The following is a 26,235-nucleotide window of genomic DNA, read 5'->3' on the forward strand; positions in this document are numbered from 1 at the left end:
TCACCTAAACCACTGAAAAAAGGTCCCCAGAAAAAGATAAGATACTTTGGTACATAACATATTCCAAGAGGCATTCAAACTATTTGAAGGATACAGGTATGTTCTCAATCTGATATTAAGTTTGTTACAGCAAATTTCAAGGGCTACAACATAGGTTTCCTTATAAAAGATGATTTTTATTTGGTCTATGGCATTTACAGAGGTCATGCAATCACCACTATACAAATATATAAAAGGAAGCGAGTCTGTGCAGATTTTACATTGAGCCAGCACTGTCCAAGACAGACGTCAGAGTGCTGTTACTTTCCCACTGTAGTGGTACCTGTTCATCTATTCACATTTGTATGCTTTCCAGCTGCTAAGTTGGCAGGAGCTGGAGTGAGGATGGAGTTCACCCCATCACGTGGCATTCAGGTCTCAAACCTGGGCTGACTATATACATATTGTCCCAGTGATTTGGAATTTATTATAATCTTAATTTAATATTTTATCTAATATTGTGTGTTACACACACAATATTAGATAAAATATTATCTAATATAATATTTTATCTAATATAATATATAATCTAATATAATATATTATCTATATATAAATTACACACAATATTAGATAAAATATTAAATTAAGATTATAATAAATTCCAAATCACTGGGACAATCTTTACTAGCTATAATGGAGAAAATAACATAAATCTTACAGCTTTTGACAATCGTGCATTCTAATATATGATCTGACTAAACTTAATATTAGTTTTGTATCACTTGTGCTTTAACTATTTCCATTTTGAGCTTCTTTTGATTATCTCTTCAGTTATCTCCAGCCAATTCCCCAGATGCGAACCAAACAAATAGGAAATTACATACCTTTTCTGGCTTCACCCAGGCTAAACAGGAAGGGATAACTTGGGCAGGAAGTTTTGCATAGCAATGTCTATTGGAAGAATGACATAATAGACTAATTCAGATTTATCAACAAAATGTAATTTGATGTTCTCCAATCCTTTTATATGCTTTTGATTCATATATCACTTTATGCAGTATACCATATTTCGCAAACCATGATGCCTTCATGCATACACTGTACTAAGCCAAAACCAAAAAACTTCACTATAGCTTGGTTCAGTGTGTGATTCCACCACTGACTACATATGCACATCACATTACAATATACTCTGTTGAAAGGTTCAGAACACAGTTTAACAGGCTGGCAAAACAATCAAAACTTGTAAAGCCATTTTTTTGTTTTCTTCCTTTTTAAAAAAAACATTTATATTGCCTTGCACCTCTGTGAACTGGTTAGATGCTGGGGAAAGGTAGAAAAACAAACCTCAATTCAGAAAACCACAAACAAAAAATTCCTTTCCATTCATATATCACACTAAGTAAAAGATGTAATTGATGAATAAAGCACGTTTCTGCCTGATGTTCACTACTCTGAAATGAACCACACAATTTGCTTCTGTTTTCAGAGCATGCAAATCCAAAACAAGCCAAGGTTGGAAGGTTGAGAGTCGAATCCTAGGTAGCAACAGATGTTTCTTTCAGGATGCAAAAAGAAAATATCTGCTGAAAACTCCATGTAGGTGTCAGGAAGGGCATCCGGCCAGTAAATGCTCAGCTCCATTCAGATGCCCCAACTTTACCCCAAATTAAGGGATTACGGGGTCATAAAAAATAATGATCAGAAAGTGTAATCAGTGTAAAAGTTGTTGTATATCTGATCTTGGCACAAAAGGGAGAAGGCAATGGTAAGGATCTTAATTTGTCAGTCTGGGCAATGACCGCCAGATTAGTGTCCAAAACTTAATCATCATTAAGTCTAAACTATAGCATGTGATAATGGGGTAATGAAAGAATATACATCTTTAAAGACAGTTTACTTACTTGAGAAACCTCAGTGAAGATTTCTGAGCTATTGTGATATTTCCAAAGTCTGGGTAAAACACTTCAACTTCTTGGTCATTAAGAAGTCGATGAATGATAACTCGGTACCACCATTTGTCTTGAGAGTTCTTTACACAACAAAGCTGGCCAGGACGGATGAAGGCTTCAGGTATGACATAACGATTAGTTACATATTTACTAGAATAGCATCGTCTGAAAGAGAAGATTCAAATGTATCACCACTGTAGCTTCCTATATATCTGAGGGAAACTGGTAGTACCTTTTCAGTTTAACAAATGTTATTAAAAGCTCTGCAGCCTGAAAAAGTGCTGTCAGACTCCTGTTTTTTTGGCTACCATACACTAATACAATTTTCGTCCCACAACCTTATAAAAATGGATCAGTACTGAACTACTCTGGATTGAATTCAATGGGACTTCATATAAACAGAAATTGATCCCTGAGGCATTTTTTGGACTGGCAAAAAATACCCAGTTTTTAAAATCCTATTTTTAACCAATTTCAATTTTTTTAAAAAAATTAAACAGGTCATTTGGGAAAACTTCAGTTAGAAACACCAGAACAAAGACATCCTTCATTTTCATGGGCTACCTCTCTCCTGTCTTGAGAAAAACTGAAATTTCCACTGATAGGAATGCCCTCCCCTTTCCTGAAGAATACATGTACCTTATACTGCTCATTCATCTTCTCTGATGGCTTTAAGGAGTGACTCTGCTGTTCCCACATAGTGGAGCACTTTTTTTTTCCTAGTCACAGAACAAACCCTGAGATGAGCACTAGGAAGCAGTTGGAGTGTCAATCTTTGAACTCCTAACTGGCCATCTTAAGCAACTTCCCCATTATCTCATATCATGATATATTAATAGCAGGCTAAATTATCTAGTACTATTTTAGCAAGTTTTTCTTCAAGCCTGCAAAAATGTTTTCTATCTAATCTTCTTTGCTATTTTTTAATGGCAATGGTTATAAGCAAGTTGTGGAAACTTGGAATTATTGACAGATTATGACAATGTTTAAGTTCTTACCCACAATTTTTCAAACAAATATGACAAGTATGAAATGTTGAAAGTACACACTTTGAAATGTGCATTGATAAACCATCTTGAGAGCAGTTGCACTGCAAGTGGTTGAGAGTTATGGATTACAGGCATCTATACACAAAGTAAATTCTCCCTCTCCCTTTAATTTTAGTAAAGTTTGTGCAGATGTCTCTAGAACTCTCAAAAACTGGCCAAATATATCTTCACCTCATCTCAATCATGATATTTTCTAGCTCATCAGAAGTTTCTCCACTGTAGATCCGGATATAGAATTGTGAAGGAGACACAATGTCCTCCACAAATAATCCAACAAAAGCATTGTTGTCAAGCTTAGGGAGATTATAAAGGGTTTCATCTTGAACAGCATCTGGTGGTACTTCTTCTTCCATTATTTCCTGTATAATGTTATCTTTCTCTATGCCTAGGTGCTGCAAATGCAAGGAAAGAAAGAATCACTTTCACATAAAATGCAGGACTAATGATCATGGCTGAAAAACCAATGCAAAGAAACAGAAAAACTATTCTTTCAAGATTTTCATTGTGATGTTTCAGCTCTTTATATTTGAATTTTGTGTATGACCACTCTTCATTATACTACAATACACATATACACAGAAATTTGAACTGGAAACCTTATTTGGCCAACTACGATTAGACACACAAGGAATTTGTCTCCAGTGCAATAGGGTGTTGCCTGCCTTATTCTGTAACTTGGATATCATTTGCAAAAAGGTATCCCTACAGTCTCTCCAGTGCCGGAGAAGACTCCTGCGAGTCCCTTGGACTGCAAGGCGATCAAACCGGTCAGTCCTAGAGTAGATCAACCTTGACGGTTCCAGAGGGCGCTTGGGCCTATACCCATCACCCTTACCCACAGCCCAGTCGATGCTCTGGTGGATGCCTGGGAAACGGCGGCCGCCGGGGCACTTGGCTGCGTTGTACCCTTGCGACCTCTGACCCGGCGCAGATCCCGTTGGGCCCCATGGTTCTCTGCGGAGCTCCAGGAGATGAAGCGTCGGAGACGAGGTCTAGAGAGCGGTTGGAGGTCCAGCCGATCCGAATCTGACCGATTGCAGTTAAGAACCTTTATAAGGTCTTATCTTGCGGCGATAAGGACGGCGAAGTCTAACTACTTTGCTGCCCTTATCGCGTCCGCAGATAATCGCCCGGCCGCCCTGTTTAGGGTAACTCGCTCCCTCCTTAACCAGGAGGTGAGAGAGGATCCCTTGCGGGGACGAGCCGAGGAGTTTAGTCATCATCTGGCGGACAAAATCGCTCAGATCCGGACCGGTCTGGACTCTGACTGGGCAGAGTCTGATGTGGAGGAATCGGGCGGTCTTCAGCATGTTATCTGGACTGAGTTCGACCCTGTTTCCCCTGATGATGTGGACAGGATCATGGGGAGACTGAGCACCACCACCTGTTTGTTGGATCCGTGCCCCTCCTGGCTAGCTTATGCAGCCCGGGAGGGGACACGAGGCTGGTTCCATGCAGTAATAACTGCTTCTTTGAAGGAGGGTGTCTTCCCTGCCGCCTTGAAGGAGGCGGTGGTGAGACCCCTCCTCAAGAAGCCTGCTTTGGACCCGGCTGTTTTAAATAACTATCGTCCAGTCTCCAAACTTCGCTTTTTGGCGAAGGTTGTTGAGAGTGTGGTGGCGCATCAGCTTCCTCTGTTCCTGGAGGAAACTGATTATCTGGACCCGTACCAATCGGGTTTCAGACCCGGACACAGCACGGAGACGGCATTGGTCGCGCTGGTGAATGATCTCTGGAGGGCTAGGGACAGGGGTTGCTCCTCTGTCCTGGTCCTATTAGATCTCTCAGCGGCTTTCGATACCATCGACCATGGTATCCTGCTGCGGCGTCTCAGGGGGTTGGGAGTGGGAGGCACCGTTTTACGGTGGTTCTCCTCCTATCTCCTGGGCCGTTCGCAGTCGGTGTTGGCGGGAGGGCAGAGATCCGCCCCGAGGCCTCTCATTTGTGGAGTTCCTCAGGGGTCGGTTCTCTCGCCCCTCCTGTTCAACATCTATATGAAGCCGCTGGGCGAGATCATTCGTGGTTTCGGGGTGGGGTATCATCAGTACGCTGATGATACCCAACTTTTTCTTTCCACCCCGAACCAACCCAGTGATGCCCTCGCCATGATGTCCCGGTGCCTGGAGGCGGTCCGGGTCTGGATGGGGAGAAACAGGCTTCGTCTCAATCCCGCCAAGACTGAGTGGCTGTGCATATCGGCATCTCGGGTCAACCAGACTATTCCATCTCTAACGATGGGGGGTGAGGTGTTACCCCCCGTTGATAGGGCTCGCAACTTGGGCGTCCTCCTGGATTCACGACTCAATTTTGAAGACCACATAGGAGCCGTGACCAGGGGGGCTTTTGCCCAGGTTCGCCTGGTGCGCCAGTTGCGTCCCTATCTGGACCGAGATGCCCTACGCACAGTTACTCATGCGCTCGTGACCTCCCGTTTGGACTACTGCAACGCTCTCTACATGGGGCTGCCCTTGAGGACCACTCAGAGGCTTCAACTGGTGCAGAATGCGGCCGCGCGAGTTGTAATGGGGGTCTCCCGATACTCCCATGTAACACCTCTACTCCGCGAGCTGCATTGGCCTCCGGTTGCCCTCCGGGTGAAATTCAAGGTGCTGGTCATTACCTATAAAGCCCTACATGGCTTGGGTCCAGGGTATTTGAGGGAACACCTGCTGCCAGCATCAAGTGCCCTTCGTCCAGTGCGCTCCCACATGGAGGGTCTTCTCAGGGTCCCACCGGTAAGAGATTGCCGGCGGGTAACACCCAGGGATAGGGCCTTCTCAGCCTGCCCTCTGGAACCAGCTGCCAGTGGAGCTGAAGACTGCCCCCGACCTCCGTTCATTCCGCCGGGGCCTGAAGACCTGGCTCTTTGAGCTCTCTGGCCCAGGCTGAGGATTAATTTATTTTAACTGGGGTTTTATTTGCACAGGGTTAAGTTTAATCTTTTTTAAACTGGTTTTTAACTTTTGTATTATGGTTTTTAATTCCCTGTAAACCGCCCTGAGTCCTCAGGGAAAGGGCGGTATATAAATGTAATAAAATAAATAAATAAAAATAAATAAATAAAAGACTGCTGTTTAGAAGGCCAGATCCTGAAGTTGAAACTCAAATACTTTGGCCACCTAATGAGAAGGAAAGACTCACTGGAGAAGAGCCTAATGCTGGGAAAGATTGAGGGCAGTAGAAGAAGGGGACGACAGAGAATGAGGTGGCTGGATGAAGTCACTGAAGCAGTAGGCGTGAGCTTAAATGGACTCCAGAAGATGGTAGAGGACAGGAAGGCCTGGAGGAACGTTGTCCATGGGGTCGTGATGGGTCGGACATGAGTTCGCAACTAACAACAACAGTCTCTCCATCACCCACATCATACAGTATCTTCCACCTTCATTTTATATATCATTTAATAAATGAAAAGGACTGCACAAAATAGCATGAACAAATTTAAAAATCTGCATTAAATCAGTGGAAGAATACATATCTTGAAAAGTATGAGAATCTTAATATTTAAGAACTCTTCACACCAACATTACCCTAACATTTTTTTCAAGGAAACAATAGAATTAATTATTGCTTACACATGGGTGCTAGTCAATTTCAAGTACTCTTAAATGAAACTTTTTTTCCACTTTTCATTCAAGATTTAGGCTCAATTTTGGCCATTTCCTGAAATAATTTTTGCCAGGAAAATAATGTGGGGACTCAGTCTCATTGATTTGTTCTCTCTTCTCTGGAATACATTGGTATACTTTGGAGAATCCATCAGAGAAGTTGGGCTCTCAGAATTTTTCATTGATTCCACCGTTTTTAACTGTAAATTCAAGAAAGGATGCTGGGACAAGTGGGACATTGCTGTTCAATTTTTCCAAGAGATATGTTTTTGGGATCTTAGAAGTATTGAACTGATTTGGAGTTAAATTATAATTAGTCTAACATCCAATTCTATTCCTTTTTATCTAATTTCATTACTGAGTAAACTAAATTAGTACATGGAAATAGTAATGGAATTTATGAGATCAAAAAGGCTACTCAACATGGATAAGGTTAAGGACCTTGTAACAGTTGGTTGTCCATATTATTAAAGTTCTGTTTTCTAGATAAAATGTGTTCTCCCTGAAGGATCAGATTCACACTCAGATAATGTTCATGGTCCATTTTTGTCCCTTAGAAAACAAGTAGCCTCTGTAAACTATACTGTAGTGCCGGTATTTTTCCCAGCTAAAAACACCTAAACTATGACATACACACACAAAGATCTCAGGACAGATTACAGCCTGTCTTCAGCTAATCATGTCTTAATGGTTTCTCATTTGGACTACACATGGCCTTTGGAAGTGCATTAGTAATGTCATATTATTAAAAATATGGTTGAGACTACTAAATAGAATTGAAAAATATAAATATGCAATAGCTCCCATTCCACTTTGGAGCCAATTTAACATACTTCCTTTTCTTCGTTCTGGGGCTTCATCTCTAGTACAGAGTACTGAAAGAGTACCTCTCTGTACAAGTGAATACTAGACCTTGAGTTTTTCTTTAGAGGCCCCACTGAGTGGCACTAGGTACAGCAACTGGTATTTTAAGTAGAGGTGCTCACATAGTAAATACTTCCCAGAAATGTATCTGGTCACACACCCCTTCCCCAGATCATTGTCACTTTGAAGTCAGGCAAAGCCATTGTTGTTTTCTTGGCCTTTTCAGCTCTTGGATTTTATTTCTGTTATTGCTCTGTGCAACTTTGGTTTTATTACGCTTATTTAAAGTTAAATGCTCTTTTACTACGTAAATATATATTATTATAATGTCATACCGGCGTTACCATCTTTGTTACTACATTGAACTTAGTCTCCAGAATCTTAGAATCCTCAGCCGGGAAATCCCAAGTGGGCAGTTTGTGCTCTTCAGAAGCCTCCTGGTGTACTAATAAACTAGACTGAGAAATCTTAACATTTGTCTGTTCATCTGTAGGAACAATATAGATTTATATCAGAACACGCAGAAACTTTCATTCAAAAATAAGCAAAGTTTTTGTACTTAGGAATGCTGTGATTCTGTATGTTATAAATCATACATTTAAAAAACACTTATTAATCTGGCTATTTTAATTTTAGAGAAAAAAATTCAGTGGGAGATATACTCCAAATGCCTGCAGTGGTTTTCTGGTGAAACTCATGCCCACCTGACTGCTCTTTGCCTTTGGAAATGCAAAACAGAAAAAAAAATTCAGAAGCACAGAGCACTCTTTGTAGTCTTCTGACTTTTACCCACCCCCCAAAAAGCTGCTAGGTAAGCACAGTGGTTCAAACTCCCAAATAATATTACCTCTTCCATGTTAAGTCATACCTGGGGGAATGTTATTTAGTTTTTTAATTATTTGTGCAACTCTATGTGGCTCATAACAACAATAAACAAACCTGAACTATGAAAACCGTAAAGCATAAAACTGTAACATTATTTGCATTGAGCTACTACAGCTTTCCCCTTCATGGATTACTGCCTTGTCCTGGCGAAGGGGCTTGCGTAATTCAATGAAGCTATGAGCTATGCCGTGCAGGGCCACCCAAGACGGAAAGGTCATAGCAGAGAGTTCTGACAAAACGTGATCCACTGGAGAAGGAAATGGCAAACCACTCCAGTATCTTTGCCATGAAAACCCTATGGACAGTACCAAAAGGCAAAATGATATGACGCTGGAAGATGAGCCCCTCAGGTCGGAAGGCGTCCAATATGCTACTGGGGAAGAGCAGAGGGCTAGTACTAGTAGCGCCAGAAAGAATGAAGCGACTGGGCCAAAGCCGAAAGGACGCTCAGCTGTGGATGTGTCTGGTGGTGAAAGGAAAGTCTGATGCTGTAAAGATTTTTTCTCCATAGGAACCTGGAATGTAAGATCCATGAATCAAGGAAAGCTGGACGTGGTCAAACAAGAGATGACAAGACTAAACATCGACATCTTAGGTATTAGCGAACTAAAATGGACAGGAATGGGTGAATTTAATTCAGATGACCATCAGGTATACTACTGCGGGCAAGAATCCCTCAGAAGAAATGGAGTAGCCTTCATAGTCAATAAAAGAGTAGGAAAAGCAATACTGGGATACAATCCTCAAAATGACAGAATGATCTCAGTTCGAATCGAAGGCAAACCATTCAATATCACAGTAGTCCAAGTCTATGCCCCAACCACCGGTGCTGAAGAGGATGAAATTGACCGGTTCTATGAAGCCCTACAGCACCTTATAGAACTAACACCCAAAAATGATGTCCTTATCATCATGGGGGATTGGAATGCTAAAGTAGGAAGCCAAAAGATAACTGGAATAACAGGCAAGTTTGGCCTTGGAGTACAAAATGAAGCAGGGCACAGGCTGATAGAATTTTGTCAAGAGAATACGATGGTGATAGCAAACACTCTTTTCCAACAACCCAAGAGACGGCTTTACACATGGACATCACCAGACGGTCAACACAGAAATCAGATTGACTATATGCTCTGCAGCCAAAGATGGAGAAGCTCTATACAGTCAGTAAAAACAAGACCAGGAGCTGACTGTGGCTCAGACCATGAGCTTCTTGTTGCAAAGTTTAGGCTTAAATTAAAGAAAGTAGGGAAAAGCGCTAGGCCAGTTAGGTATGAATTAAATCATATCCCTGTTCAATATACAGTAGAGGTGACAAATAGATTTAAGGAATTAGATCTGATAGACAGAGTGCCTGAAGAACTATGGACAGAGGTTCGCAACATTGTACAACAGGTAGCAACCAAAACCATCCCAAAGAAAAAGAAATGCAAGAAAGCAAAATGGCTGTCTGAGGAAGCTTTGCAAATAGCTGAGGAAAGGAGGGAAGCGAAAGGCAAGGGAGAAAAAGAAAGATACGCCCAATTAAATGCAGAATTGCAAAGAATAGCTAGAAGAGATAAGAATGCCTTCTTAAATGAACAGTGCAAAGAAATAGAAGAAAACAATAGAATAGGGGGGACCAGAGATCTTTTCAAGAAAATTGGAGAGATGAAAGGAACGTTTCATGCAAAAATGGGCATGATAAAGGACCAAAATGGCAGGGACCTAACAGAGGCAGAAGAGATTAAGAAGAGGTGGCAAAATTACACAGAAGAACTATACAAGAATGAGCTTAATGTCCCTGATAATCACAATGAGGTGGTCACTGACCTCGAGCCAGACATCCTAGAATGTGAAATGAAGTGGGCCTTAGAAAAGCTGAGCAACAACAAAGCTAGTGGAGGTGACAGTATTCCAGCTGAGCTATTCAAAATCTTAAAAGACGATGCAGTAAAAGTGCTACACTCAATTTGCCAGCAAATTTGGAAAACTCAACAGTGGCCACAGGATTGGAAAAGATCAGTTTACATTCCAATTCCAAAGAAAGGCAGTGCCAAAGAATATTCAAACTATTGCACCATTGCACTCATTTCTCATGCTAGTAAAGTTATGCTTAAAATTCTACAAGCTAGACTCCAGCAGTATGTGGATCGAGAACTACCAGAACTACAGGCAGGATTTCGAAGAGGCAGAGGAACTAGAGATCAAATTGCTAACAAACGCGGGATCATGGAGAAAGCTAGGGAGTTCCAGGAAAACATCTACTTCTGCTTCATTGACTATGCTAAAGCCTTTGATTGTGTGGATCATAACAAACTGTGGCAAGTCCTTAAAGAGATGGGCATACCAGACCACCTTATTTGTCTCTTGAGAAACCTATATGCGGGCCAAGAAGCAACAGTGAGAACTGGACACGGAACCACTGATTGGTTCAAAATTGGGAAAGGAGTCCGGCAAGGCTGTATACTGTCGCCTTGCCTATTTAACTTAGATGCAAAGCACATCATGAGAAAGGCAGGGCTAGATGAATCCAAAGGTGGAATTAAGATTGCCGGAAGAAACATCAACAACCTAAGATATGCAGATGATACCACTCTAATGGCAGAAAGTGAAGAGGAACTAAAGAGCCTCTTGTTGCGAGTGAAGAAGGAGAATGCAAAATTTGAGTTGAAACTAAACATTAAGAAAACCAAGATCATGGCATCCGGCCCTCTCAATTCCTGGCAAATAGATGGGGAAGAAATGGAGGTAGTGACAGATTTTATTTTCCTGGGCTCCAAGATCACTGCAGATGGGGACTGTAGCCAAGAAATTAAAAGACGCTTGCTCCTTGGGAGGAAAGCCATGGCAAATCTAGACAGCACACTAAAAAGCAGAGACATCACCCTGTCAACAAAAGTGCGTATAGTCAAGGCTATGGTCTTCCCAGTTGCAATGTATGGCAGTGAAAGCTGGACCATAAGAAAGGCTGAGCGCCAAAGAATTGAAGCTTTTGAACTATGGTGCTGGAGAAGACTCCTGCGAGTTCCTTGGACTGCAAGGCGATCAAACCGGTCAGTCCTAGAGGAGATCAACCCTGACTGTTCTTTAGAAGGCCAGATCCTGAAGCTAAAACTCAAATACTTTGGCCACCTAATGAGAAGGAAGGACTCACTGGAGAAGAGCCTAATGCTGGGAAAGATTGAGGGCAATAGAAGAAGGGGACAACAGAGAATGAGGTGGCTGGATGGAGTCACTGAAGCAGTAGGCGTGAGCTTAAATGGAGTCCAGAAGATGGTAGAGGACAGGAAGGCCTGGAGGAACATTGTCCATAGGGTCACGATGGGTCGGACACAACTTCGCAACTAACAACAAACTACAGCTTTAAAAGTCGAGTTTCATAACCAACCTTTATGATACCTAACTTGTCTGATTTTAGTGAAAGACAGAAATACAAGCTATAACTAGCACTGATTCATGTTTCACCTCTATTCAGTATCCTGAAGTAGACTAGGCAACTAGCGCAAAAACATGGAAGTGTACAAATAAGCCTCATGTCAAGTGTCATCACATAGCATTTATTAGGCTCCCTAGAATCTACCATGCATCTTCTGCAGGGAGAATAGAGGTTTAATTTTTTTAAATTCATATTTGCATCTTATGCAAAATGTCCTTTGCAGAACATCAAATAATGTTGATTATCCCAAACAGGGCAAGCATTTTAGACAAAAACAAAAACTTCAGTGATCTATATTGTATAATTAAAACAGTGTAATTTATTATAACTATTGTATACTATTCTAGGGGAAGTTTGACATATCTAGTGTCTTCACCATCTTCTCTTGAATCTCACAGTCAAGATATACAGGTATGGGTGCCAACCGATTGAAAAAAATTAAGTGGACAGAAATTTCAAATAAAATGAATGGCAATTTGATATCCCATTCAAACATTATCTTCTCATATTCTCAGCATTCTGGCCAATCAAAGATACTTTCAGTTATATTTACCACTATCTAGAAGTCCTCATCCCTGTTTGTTTCTGTCAAATTAACAGTGAATTTCTGAAGTTGTTTAGGTAGATTATTTAAAAGAAGCCATATCTTTATCACATTCAATCCATTTGGTCACACCCCCTCCAAGACTCTCCTTGAATATTAAATAAAGGTCACAAAGCCTCCATAATAAATGTCACAAGACACACACCCCCTGTCACTTTTAAAACCCTTCATGACTTGGGATCAGGTTAACGGTATCTTGCTGGTCACATCTACCTGACCCACTAGAGCAGGGAGGCAAGGAATGTTGCAGGTCCCATACCTTAAAGAGATATATCTGGCAGGACCTGGAAGAAGGACCTTCTCTGTGCTGGTTCCCTCCCCCCGGAGCATCATCACTCTGGAAATTAGACTGACCCCTCACTCTGACACTCTTTCGGAAGATCCCGAAGATGTGGTTCTGCCAGCGGGCCTGGGGAACCCAAAATGGGACAAAGCCCATTAAATGGCTGGCATGAATGTGTGTTGTCACGGGGATATGGGGTGGGGGGGTTGTCTTATTATTTTTATTTTTTATTATTTTTATTTCTTTTATATTGTATTTTTAATTTCCTGTAAGCCACCCTGAGTTGCCATGAGCAAGTAGGTGGCAATATAAATTTCCCAAATAAATAAATATACTTTACTACTTGTAATAATAATGGAGAGGTCATGTTGCAACTTCCCATTGCAAACACATACACAACATATTGTGTGCCAAGAACACAAGAACAGAACAGTTATCAACCCAATTTTCTGGAAGCAATTTAAACGGCATACAGAAACCACAATTCAATACAGGTTCTTTAGTCATTGGAAAAAGTGCATCTACACTGAGGATGTCAATATGCATTTTTATTAATTACATTGCAACAAAATTTAAATACTTAATTAGAAACCTGTATGACTAAATTAAGAGGCCCATTTTTCTAGAAGATTTGTGACCCTAGGACTTCCACTCACCATCTGGTAGGCTTTGTGAATCAATGTCAAAGATGAGCCAATCATTTTCTCCTTCTCTGCACTCAATACGGAGAACATCATTAAGGGCACCAATAAGTTCCATCAAATTTAAGAAACCCAGTTTTCTTACAGCCAATTTTTCATGAAAATACTCCTAGATAAAGAAAAAAAATCTTAGAAATCAAAATAGAAATCCATGGCAAGAATGATTAAATAAGAAATTAGTTAACTTAGCTAACATTATGAAATGAATTTACCAGGATCTAAAGTGACATCTGAATAGCAAGCCTATTTTGCTATTACTATTGCTATATCATTTCCAAATAAAAATTCACAACAATGAGGAAAAAGTATGTGAAACCAAGAATTAAGACCCTCAATGTCTCTGCACCTGGCATTATCTGCATGGGCACTGTCAGGCAATGTTATGTATTGACTATTTTTTATACTAAAAATCCATGCAGTGGTTAAATATTGCGCTACTTTAGTCCAGAGTATACACTGTCCTACTTGTTCCAAAAGTTGCCATATAGAATGAGAAAAAGAGAAGGCTTGCAGGCACAAAAGGCAGTAAACACAAGTAATTCTGAATAAACAAACAACCACTACCTCAAATTCTCCAGGTAACTTGGAAGCACGGAGGCCATTTGGGTACTGGGCTACAATCTTAAAAACAAATCATAGAGTGATTGTTAAGCTTATTTACAACTTTGGCCCAAACAGTAAAAAAACGTTGTATCTAAGCAAGTTTGCTACTGTGGGGAAAAGTAGAGGATGGGAGCATTATGTATGCTGCTTTGAGTTATACAAATAAAAGTAGGATATAAATAATGATGATGATTTACTTGGAACAGCTTACAGCCTGTGAGGATACTTTTAAACCCATCAAACAACAACATTTCTCTAACCCAGGTGCTTGGGACTCAATAGATGGATTAAAAATGCCAAATCCAGTCTAAATATCTGGTTGACTGTGCAACAAATCATAACAATACTGGTATGGATTGTGGCATAAATCGGCCGTGGTAGTCCCAGTGATTATTGGCACACTGGGTGCCATACCAAAAAATCTTAGAAAATTTACACATTGACAAATTTTCTATCTGTCAATTACAAAAGGCCACACTGCTTAGATCCACACATATACTACCCTGATATATTGCAACATCCTAGGTTCTTGGGAAGAACTTGATGCATATGAAGGCCATATGAAGGAAGTAGCAGCTGTGATTTCATATTGTTGTGTATAAAATATTGATTATATTGATATGTGTCTAAATATTTATAAAATGTTTCAATACCAATACTCTTTATTCCTAAACAAAACTTCCATACTTTGACCATAGCAATATGACATTTGTCTACTCTGATTTTGCTAGTATCATTTTTATTATTTTGAAGTACAAATAAGAAAAGAAACCCAGCTGGTTTTGCACTAATCTGGGTATTCTTTGAATTCTAATTTGATGTGGAGGGTAAATGCAAACCAAATTATAGTTTGCTTTAAGAATAAAGGAAGGAGAGGGAAATCTCAGCTTCCTGGTAGTACAAATAGCATTGTGAATCCTGGTGCACTTTCACCAGTCTTAAAAATTAGGTAGGGCATTCCTGTAGAAATTCCCAGGACTATAATGCAGAACTCATAGGATTTCTATGGAAAAGACACATGAGATCCAAACAGCAAATGTGACGGTGAAGCTGCACCAAAACTTGCTTTAAAAACCTAAACAAAATAAAACCATTTATGAAATATATATCCAAAAAGGTATCTGTTACAAGTTATATGTTAAAAGGACTATTTACTGTTGTTAAGAAAATTTCAATTTTGTTAAAAAAAATACACCAGAGAATTACATATAAGAAAAGAAAAATATAAAATTTTTATAAAACATTTAAAACAAATATTGTTTGTATCCTAACTGATACTATTGTGTCTAGAAATTCAATATTCTTTCAATGATAGATAAAAGCAAAGGCAGAAAAATATGTGTGGGTTTCTTTCCCCGCCCAGGTAGTGTTTAGTTTTGGTATGTCCACAAAAGTTTAAGCAAAAGCTGGTGGGCCACAATGTTAAATTTTTCCCACTAAGTTTGAAGCATTTCCCTTTATCACTGAATGGATCCTACTATGTTCTTTGGGTTGCTATCCTCAAAATACAAAAATACAGCCAAACAGAACAGAGTACTTACAATTTTAATTTTTTCTTTAAATTCTGAGCTGATTATTCCTCCAGGTCCTTTTTGGGCAAGGGCAATCTTAATTTCTTTCTTGAGGTTTGAGGGGGGAAAGTGAATTATCCAGAGTGAAAGGAAGTACAAGTACATATAAAAAAAACTTTTTTTTTTGCAAAATTCTACATCTCAAGTATTTTATGAAAACATTAATGGAAAATTTGCATTGACCATTTACAATAAAACAAGTGTTTACAAACCAAAGAAAATGCTGGAATTGGATTAAAAATCTAAGAGACCTGTTCTAAAATAAAGATTCAGAAATGTGTTAAATTTGGGTACTTTCCTTATATAACTAATACAAAGCTAACAGAAATAAATTTAAATAGTTATGTAAATCAGTACACTAGTTAATTAGTAATTAATAGCATTTGTTGGTTGAGGGGGGACGGGAAACTCCAACTTTTGCATTGCAGTGATAAGCAGGGAGAAAGGAACTTTCTTTTCAAGCATTTTAGTAGTTCTTTTTTAAAATTCTTTCCATTTTTTAATGAGGTAAGAATATTGAGAAGCTGATATTTCTATTAAACAAATGTAGATTGGTTAGATGTATGCGTAGATTAGGCTGAAGTTTGAAGAGCTTTCTCAAGTGTGATTGATATATGTAAGGTAATTTTACTCCAACGTCCATTTATTTTAATATTCTCTTTCTCAAAAATTATTTTAATACTTTACATAATAGTTGGATATATATTTCTCTATTTCTTTTTGTAAATGGCCCGAATAAATTTATCATACAAAAAAGGGAACATTTTTGTAATAAAGCAGAAATAAATGTTGAAAGCTAAACTAGTAATTGCTCCTACCTTTTAATCCAGGAATAATTAGAAAACAGACCTATTCTCTGAATATTGTGTGGAACCCCACAACTTTTGTTGATTGCTTAGGAATATAGGATTTAAACTCCTTACACTGTACAAGGATGTTTAAAGATAGATAATCCAATGTTCACAAGGATTATCACGTTACCTTATGTTAATCATTTAATCTTCACAGATTAAATGTACTTAACTACAACTTCCAGAACCCCATGGATGAAGGCGAATGATGCTAAAGGTATAATTCAGCATCAGAAACAGCACCACAGTTTCTCTGCTACTGATACCAATTTGAAGTGTTAACTTTTTTTGTCAATGGCTGTATATCTTCAAAGATAACATACTGGCAGGACTTAAGCCAGTAGTACATGCAGCAAGGCCCCAAATATCTGGAAATACCAAGACCATTTAAAATATTTTTTCCCCTAATGATAGGGATTGGAGTTTAGAAGATGGAGTTCTTCATTGAATCCATTGCTCAGCCAAAGCAATGTTTTCACAATTTTTAAACAGTCAATTCAAATAAAACCTAAGAGATACTGATTAGATAGGAATTATAAATCAAGAATGGGACTTGTCATTTGGATAGCTGCATTGAAAAGTTATATGTGGGTATGCGTAGAAAATGGTTTTGGCTAAGTGTAATATTTAAAATTGACTTCACAGTGAGTTTCTGATGACTTGCTATATAAAATTAAAAGGCATTCCGTGCCAGAGAATTTCTATGATCTAAATGTATCCTTCATTTCAGTCATCTCTAGGTTATAGTACTTTTACATCTTACTTGTCCCATCCTGTCCTCAGTTCTCACTTTTGGACTTTCAACTAGTTTCATCTGTGTTTGCAAATCATTAGATTTCTGGTCTGTGGCTGACTGCAGAACATCCATAGGCAAGACTGGAGAAGGCATCTCTGCCACAGGTTTTGATACAGCAGTAGGCAAAGTTTGCTCTGTTTCACATGACTGGACTGCCATTTTGCCTTAAGAAAGCCAGCATAAAAATAATTACACACAACTCCATTTTCTATTTCAAGCCAGTCAATATTAAAGTTCTAAGCAGCAAAATTTCAATCTTTCACCAAAAGAGCAGTTGGGAGAATGTACATGTATGACTGCATCAACATACAGTATGTAACCTGTAACGATATGCATAAATCTAACCAACCAACCTTCCAACAAAGACTATTGTAATAAATATACCTTTCTTTGCCTTAACCTCACTAAGTTAATCTTCTTACTGGGAATCCAGCCAGCTGCTGCAAGCTTCAACCTAAAGAAGCACTTAGCAATTCTACTATTACTATTTCTCCTCTAGGTACAGCCAAGAGTGCTTGGTTATCAATTCAAAGAAAGTAAATGCTCTCAGAAGGGAAAACACCACAACTTCAATCACTACAGTATACATTTTCCAGCAATTCTCAAAATCTTTGTAATCAAAGTGTGATAAATATATTCCAGTTGAATATAAACATTTAAATTTCAGTTGAATATAAATAAATACTGTCTTACACTCTGACAATATTTCTGGTTGCTTTGTAAGAGGATGTTCTTTTAATGTCATCAAAGAGCCTGCTCTTGTTTGCACAATTTGGATAATATCTGAAGCTGCATTCAACACCTCAAACATTGAGAAGAATCCATAACGCATGAATTCAAATGTGCGTCCAAAGCGTTGGGCAAAGGCTTTGTCAAAATCTGAGAGCAAAACTGGGGAAAAACTCAGCACTTCCTTCAGCTCACTTTTTATAACAGGAGGCAGAGTAGGAGGACCTCCTCCATGCCGAGGCAAGCTTAGAGAATGTTGGGGGCGCAAAGTCACTTGAGAGCAAGAGGTGGAAGGCAGAGAGAAATTCAGCTTATTTTTGGAATGTTGTGGCTTATATCTGCTCTTTTGTCTGGCAATCAAGCTTGCAATCCTTTTGGTAGATTCATCAGCAATAGCTAAAAGACAGAAGAAATAGTGTGTATTATCATAGTGCTAGTTCCCAGAGTTTGCTTTCTGCAGGCAAAGGTATTTTTCTAATTGTTACTGGCCACAACCTCCCAGTCTAGCATTACTGAACATTTTAAAACAAACACTCCCACAGCTTTCTACTTTGTTTCATTTGCAATTTTCTCTCCCACCTTTTTGGGCTTTTGACCTTTACAATTCATGTTTCAAATTCTGTGCTGCTCTGAAAGCCCTTATTAGTTGAAGATAAAATCATGACTTAAAAAAGTATAAAGGAAAATATAAACTATATCCAATCTATTAGGCTCATAGCATAGTTTGGCAATAACCCTGCTATTTGCTAAGCATAATGACCAAGATTTGCAAGATATCACAACTCTAAAACACTGTACATATTTAAAAATATGTAAGGGACTGCAAACAAATTATCATATTGCAAGTTTGTCGATAGAATTGGGAAGACCAAGGAAAACAGATAAAATGAAATCTAACTATCGTTGTGAAAACTTTTCTAATTAACTAAAACTTTATTTATAAGCATGAATGTTTTATGTGTCAGAGAGTTATAAAGCCAATTCCTTAGCCAAGTTAAATCTCTTGTTTCAATACTTACACCTTCCATATATTTTTCAAACATCACTTCCCCATGCCCTGCTCTTACCAGATTAAAATCAAACCCACCTTTGAGAACTACAGTGCCGTCTCCTTTTGGACATATGTTAACAGTATCAGGCATGTCCTTCACTAATTCCATAACAGAATGGTAACCCAACATACGCAATGGAAGCAGTTTTCCCATCATAGACTTGTATTCTTGTTCTAATTGGCAAGGGGTAAGACCTTCCTTGCTAGGTGTCAACAGTGACCTCACTTCTTTCTTCAGTGAGTTCATTCGCTGTTCTTGATCTGTCATGTTTACACTGACACAATGAAAAAGACAAAGAAAATAGTATTTCCTATGATAGCAGAACCAAAAATGTCAGAGAACTTTGCCTATGGTCAAGAAGTAATAGAAGAATACAAATACAGTCAGTCTTAATTTAATAAGCATTCATTCAGTGACTGTTCAAAGTTACAGATGGGGCTAAATGAATGGTATTTAGAACCGGTCCTTGAGATAGTCTGCCCAGCACCCCTGCATTCACTTGATCGTGATCTATGTGCTTGGCAACCAGCTCACACAATAACTGCAGCATCCCACAGTCATTGGCCACTTGTAATCTTCTCTCCTGACTTCCCACAAGCAAAGTCAACAGAGAAGTCAGCAGGGAAAGTCACAGGTCATCACAGTAAGTCACACCCAGCTATACACATCCCACAGCCCTGTTGCTGGTCTGCTTGCAAGCTGCCTTGAACTCACCTAATAATCCGTTTTCCTGACTTAACAATGACAGTAAGGAGTGCCAGGTTTGCCATCACTAAGTGATGGTCACATATTATCATGCTCTACAACCATATTGCTTAGCGATGGACATTCTGGTCCCAATTACCATTGTTAACCAAGGACTATCTGTACCAATAAGCAGTAGCTCTTAGTACAAGCTACCATTACAACTTGGAGGAACCCCAGAAGATGGTAATATCATTTTGAAGCTCACCGCAATTTAAAAAAAAGTCCCATTAAAAAAATCCAATTTACTTCAAAGAAATAATTTCCTTTTATTTTTTTTCAGCACAAATGCAACCCAATCATAGTTCAGAAATTTTTTCTCCTTCTGAAAATATACTTGTATTGAAAATTCCCATTGAGTCTATACATTATAAATATCTTTAACAATTAATATGAAGGTTCTAGAACACTAATACTCTACTATTCTACTACAATATTATCATATGCTATAAACACGACTGAGTTGCTGGTTTGGAGGAGGTTGGTACAGAGGGAAGGCATTACTGAATAAAAAAGCATATTTACATCATTTATAAGCACAGCAGTCTATAAGCAGACCACAGAGGGAAGAGGTTTTATATAAAATTCCATGTGAAAAGATGACATCACTCTTTGATCTCCACTGTATGAACAACCATTTTTAAAACCCTGCCTGAAGTGATTAGGTATTATGCCTACTAATAAGAGATCTAAAATATATACACCAACAGAAGAGAATATATACAGCTCAGGGTTCAACTATGAAGTCCTTAGGGCTCTCTGAGTTTGGCTGTTTGCTTGCAGACATTACCTGTCAGGTAATGAAAATGTCTGTAAGCACAACCAAGCTCAGAAAGCACCAAGAACTTCAATTTATTTATTAAAACAATGCAACAAATCTATTAAAGTCTAAAGTGGTAGACCACTCAGTAATCTTAAACGAGGTATGCATACTTTTGTGAGCCACCATTAATGACTCACTTGTTTGTGAGATGGGCAGCTTTAAATAAAATTTTAAAAATCCCAGTAATATAGAAATTACAAAATATAAGGGGGGAAAAACCTGAACAAAATCTGATTAAACTTTCTGCATTAAATACACTCATTCTGTACAATGACTATAGCTATATTTGCAACATTTTTATATTTATATCTACCGGTATGTTTATGAAAGGAATCCTGTGCAAGATTTTTAACTTATTTCATCTTCTACTCCCTCTTCCAATGGGCTTAGGATAGAGGAAAGAAGCGTTGTTGTTTTTTAAATAACCTTTTCAGGTTCAGATCACCCCACTCCGCACTTGTTTAATCCTGGACAAAAACATAAGAGCACGTCTCCATACAAGAGCACGTCTCCATGCAACCATGCTCACATTTACTAATTTTTTTGGCTTTGCACAATAAACCGGTCTATTAAATGTGGAATAAATTCATAAAGTAAACTAATTTAACATTTAGCTGACTATAGTTGAGGTCATGAGAATGTAAGTCTTGTTCTTTACTCAGATGAGGAATTCTTCACTGGAATTCCTCAGGGATCACCTGCTGCCGGCATCAACTTCCCTCCGCCCTGTGCGTTCCCACAGAGAAGGCCTCCTCAGGGTGCCACCGGTCAGAGAATGTCGTCTGGTGGCTCCCAGGGGGAGATCCTTCTCTGTGGGCGCCCCGGAGCTATGGAATCGGTTGCCGGTCGAGCTCCGGATGGCGCCCGATCTTCGCTCCTTCCGACGCGGTTTGAAGACGCACTTATTCGAACAAGCCGGCCTGGCCTGGCCTGATGGGGGGATGGGTTTGGGATTTTATTGTTGTTTTTTTAAATATATGTATTTATTGTTTTAGTTTGGGCAGGGGTCGGCAACCTCGGCTCTTTTATGACTCGTGGACTTCAACTCCCAGAATTCCTGAGCCAGCATAGCTGGCTCAGGAATTCTGGGAGTTGAAGTCCACGAGTCATAAAAGAGCCGAGGTTGCCGACCCCTGAGTTTGGGCATTGTATTTAATTCTTTTTTAACTTTTCTATTTTTGTATTTTTATATACTTGCCCTGTTCACCGCCCCGAATCCTTCGGGAGAAGGGCGGTATATAAATAAAATTATTATTATTATTATTCTTAACTGCGGTGGTGCACGAGGGCTGCTTTTCAAACGCGCAAGTGGGATCCCCACAACTGAAAGCTCTCCCACCGAAAGCCTGCGGGACTATTCAGCCAAGCCAGCTCCCATTTGCAAATGTCGTTTGCTTGGTTTTTTTCTCAAGGTCCAACACTTACAACCCTCTTTTCCCAACAGAATCCACACCTGCTCCAGTAGCGGCGCCTCGGTTTTAAGAGTCTGAAAAACTTCCACAGCAACGCCCGCTCCGAAGGCCGCCTTCGCTCCCTCAGGCGCCGACTAGAGCCCCGAAGCCAGCTGCGCACGCTCAGTCCGCTCACCCTCCCTTCTCAAGAAGAAGAAAAAAAAGAAGGTGGAAGGGTGCAGCCTCGCAGCCTCTTCCTTTTATATTTTTTTCAACCCGAGAATCCGCTCTGTGAAAACCACTTACAGACACCTGGCAGGGGAGGGGGAGGGGGAGGGGGGGGGAGAGAAGAGCCGCGTGAGCCTCTGGCTCAGCTCTTAAGGCTCGCGCTGGGGCCGCTGGGGCTGTCCGAGCACGGCTCGAGATTTTTGTAGCTTCGCTGCCGGCGCTTGGTATGAGAAGAATGGCGATACCGCTTGCAAGGAAGGAAGAAAGAAAGAAAAGGCTACGCCAAGGGTCTTCAAACTTGGCCCTTTTATGACTCGTGGACTTCAACTCCCAGAATTCCTCAGCCAGCGTGCCTGGCTGAGGGATTCTGGGAGTTGAAGTCCACGAGTCATAAAAGGGCCAGGTTTGAAGACCCCTGGGCTACGCTGTTAGAAGTGTATCTCGAGCAGTTCTCAGGATCGGGGTTTCTAAGGGGGGGGAGGGGGAATGATGGCTGGAAAAAAAATCAGGACAACCACTTGGGGCAGCAAAGAGAGCTTTGAATCCTAGCAACCACACAGATAGATGTATGTGTTGTATATCCTTGTGTGTGTGTGTGTGTGTAAAAAAAAGTTTTAAGCAAAATTCCCTTCTCCCCCACATAGTATATGTGGTTTCCTCATTCTGAAGTCTTCTATCAGTGGCCTGAGAGTTTGAGGGATCTAAGCTGTTTTTTAACATTGCACTGTTCTGGATAGAGAGCTTTAAATGTCGTCCTTAGGATTCATAGCTTTTGAGTGATAACTACCACCACTGGGACCGCTTTGACTTTCCGCATCCTTTTTAGTTCTTCCTTCAGGCCCTGGCAGTTTTCTACCTTTTCATACTCCTCCTTCCTGACGTTGCTATTCCTGACTATTCCTGCTGTTGTCTTCTGGTCCTTGTCTTCTACCACAACGTCTGCGTGATTGGTCAGGACCTAGCTGTCTGTCTGAATCTGGAAGTCCCACATGATCTTGGCCCTTTTATTCCTCATGACTTTCTGTGGAATCTCTCATCTGGACTTGGGAGGGCCCATACATGATAGCTGTTCCTGTATACCAAGCACGTCAAACTCTGATGCCACGTGATGTCGTGCGATGTATCTTGACTTTTTCCCCATTGCTGGCAATGGGGTGGGCGCGGTTTCAGTATGATGCATCCAGCCTGTGGGCCAGCAGTTTGACATGCCTGCTGCACACAGTGCCTAGTTGCTAGCTTGTGCCTTTCAGTGCATGCTTTTCTTCAGCGCATACAATTCAGAAATAAACCTCCATTTGGTTATCAGTGACAGACACTCACAGATACAGAACTTTTGTTATACACATTAGAAAACTACAACATTACATTACTTTTTGACATAATTGCCATTCAAATTGAGGCACTTGTCATAACATCTTACAAGGTTTGAAATTCCTTAGTAGTAGTCACTCAGTGCCAAATCTGAGCTATGGGGGGGGTGATCAAAAAAGATCCCAATGAAACTGCTTCAAAAGTTCTTGAGTTCGTCTAGCGGTGTGCGGGCGAGCATTATCGCAAACCAACACCACACCAGAAGTGGTGCCATAGAAAATCCTGTCAAATGTGAAGATGCCAAAGGAGTACTGCCAGTGAAGTTCATGGAGCATGGTTTGACCATCAATTTCAAAGTCTACTGGGAAACATTACGAAAACTCAGACGAGCCATCCCTAACAAGCGTCAGGGCATGCTGACTTCTGGTGTGTTGTTGGTTCACAATAATGCTCGCCTGCACACTGCTAGACATACTCAAGAACTTTTGAAGCAGTTCTGTTGGGATGTTTTTGATCACAGGTGTTGTGAAAGTAAACAACTCAAATTCCTGCTACATAAATGGGCAACAAAATGAAAATGTAACAAGAGCTCAACATTCCTTTAAAATTATTATAATAGTAATAATTGATGTAATAGTCATCAAAAGAGAAAGAGCTCCAACGGAGAATTCTTATACATCTTTAATCTCATATGAAGCTATTATATATCCTTTGCTGGACAGTAAATTAGACTATTTATGGACAACCCATGATATCATAATAACTCAGCTCCCAGCTACACTTTCCTGTATTTGTAAATAATTCTTTAGTCCATTTAAATAGATACTCTGATTAAATTATGAAATGAGTGCCAGTTGAATTGTTTACCAACATTTTTTTTAAAAAAATCAGCAAAACAGTACCTTTTTACTTGCTTTTAAACAAAGTACTTGGGGAGTTAAAAATGAATTGTTTATGCTTATGCTTACAATAGCCTAGTGACACAGATTTCTAATTACAAAGGAATCCCAGTAAGGAAGAAAAACATGGATTATTGCCTCCTTAAATTCACTTTTTCTTCCTTCTCACCATCAGCATTTCAGAATGAGTAATACTAACAACACTAATTTTTAAAAAACCTAATGTTACACATAGACAGTGGAATCTCAATTTAATGGAAATAGCAAGAATGAATGAATAATAGTTCTAATCCTGAACAGACAGACTTCATCCCCCTCAAATATTTTGCACAGGACTGCTGCTCCCAACATCATCCCTCAATGGTCATACTGACTGGGACTTCTGGGAGTTACTATTCAGCAATTTGTAGCATATTTTCTTACCATTTTTAGTATATTATTACCTGAGACACATATCTGGTGTCAAGAACAGAGAAGACTTAGTGTGTTTATGTACACTAGATTATCATATTGAATCCCATAATAGGGAGATTTACTTGCAAATAATATACAAAAGACTGCACTTTAATAGTTCTCTCAGGTATCAGAGCTTTAATTAAATATACATTGCAAAACCAATATATTAAAGCTATTTTAGATAACATAAATTTAGCACACAGCAAGCAAGCAAGAAGTGACTTCACAGCAGCACTGCTGTGAAAACAAGTGTAAAACTTTTGGTTTTCCATCTATACAATGGTGGAACTGTCATTTGGGACATTACAGGTAGTCCTGAACTTAAAAACAGTTGCTTAGTGACTGTTCAAAGTTACGATGGTCCTCCCTAGAATATTCACAACTTGGTTCCAAAGTTCCAGCAGTGGCTGCCACTCTCACCCCATGTTCACATGATCACATGTTGGATACTCAACAACCAGTCCACATTTATGGCCATCTGCAGTGCCTGTCACTGATGTGACTGTTTTACAAAGCTTTTACTGAAAACCAGTGTTTACTTCCAGTTTTTAGCAAAACTGGCCCATTGCAAACTATAGCTTCATGACCACAGCTGCCACTTTATGACTGCCACACTCGTGAAGTGGCCACAAGAAAAAGATAGTAAAACTGGATCAATTATGTGGGGATCCATTTTACAACCATCATGACTTAATGACCATGATGGGCAGGCTCCATTACAGTTGTGAGTCAGGTATTACCTGATACAGGTATTAACATGAAGAACCATCAAATCAGGATATTTGCAAGAGGTAACTGCTATTATTTTCCAGGGACCTTATTTACTATATCACTGGTATAGCAGTAGAAGTCCTAAAGCCATACATGAAAGAGATAACAGCCTAACTGATAAAAAAAGGAAAGGTGTTTACCTAACTCTTAAGTGATATTGCATTCCCTTGGAGGGAAGGGGATATGCAGCCTGTGAGTACATTCTGAAACTTACAGTTAGTTCATTTCCTAAAGTATATTCTAGATTCTATACATTATACTAGCAACATTAGCATCCATCGATTTGGGAATTGTTCTAAGTGTAGAAGGAGATCTGGCCAGCAGCTCTTCATAGAGAATTTTGGTTCTATTATATCCTCATCTTGTAAGATCTGGATGTCCTGGATACAAGTAAGGGGAGAGTAATTTGCCCATGTTTTTTCCTTGCAATAGTAAGCTTGCATTCCCAGTTTGCTCCATATCATGCTGCAACCTACCTTTCCATTCTCACCATACTTTCTGAAATTCAAGTCTGGTGTTACTGTCCAGTAGTTCTCTGCCTGAGAATGACGATTCTTCTCTTGCATTGTACTTTCCCTCCCTCTCTCCCTCCCTTCTGGCAACATAAATTTCTAGGCAGCACAGTCTCCCGCCTTCTCATGTAGAGGTGCTTTCTACAGTGCAGACAACA

At 39.7% G+C, this 26,235-nt stretch overlaps 1 protein-coding gene across 1 annotated transcript in view; it reads right to left on the bottom strand.

Annotated features, from left to right (window-relative positions):
- Window positions 1–19,209, bottom strand: part of TDRD5 (tudor domain containing 5) — a gene marked incomplete at its 5' end in the record, with an annotated part of 29,055 nt that extends 9,846 nt beyond the window's left edge. Inside the window, 10 exons of the mRNA XM_081322492.1 lie at window positions 867–933; window positions 1,887–2,099; window positions 3,155–3,375; window positions 7,788–7,939; window positions 13,296–13,449; window positions 13,905–13,961; window positions 15,485–15,562; window positions 17,138–17,325; window positions 17,855–18,286; window positions 18,978–19,209. Coding sequence (XP_081178618.1) covers window positions 867–933; window positions 1,887–2,099; window positions 3,155–3,375; window positions 7,788–7,939; window positions 13,296–13,449; window positions 13,905–13,961; window positions 15,485–15,562; window positions 17,138–17,325; window positions 17,855–18,286; window positions 18,978–19,209 — 1,794 coding nt within the window. The remainder of the gene's footprint in view (window positions 1–866; window positions 934–1,886; window positions 2,100–3,154; window positions 3,376–7,787; window positions 7,940–13,295; window positions 13,450–13,904; window positions 13,962–15,484; window positions 15,563–17,137; window positions 17,326–17,854; window positions 18,287–18,977) is intronic.
- Between the last annotated feature and the right edge of the window lie 7,026 nt (window positions 19,210–26,235).

The sequence above is a fragment of the Vipera berus genome (genome assembly GCF_964194415.1).
Source record: "Vipera berus genome assembly, chromosome: 3".
NCBI lineage: Eukaryota > Metazoa > Chordata > Lepidosauria > Squamata > Viperidae > Vipera > Vipera berus.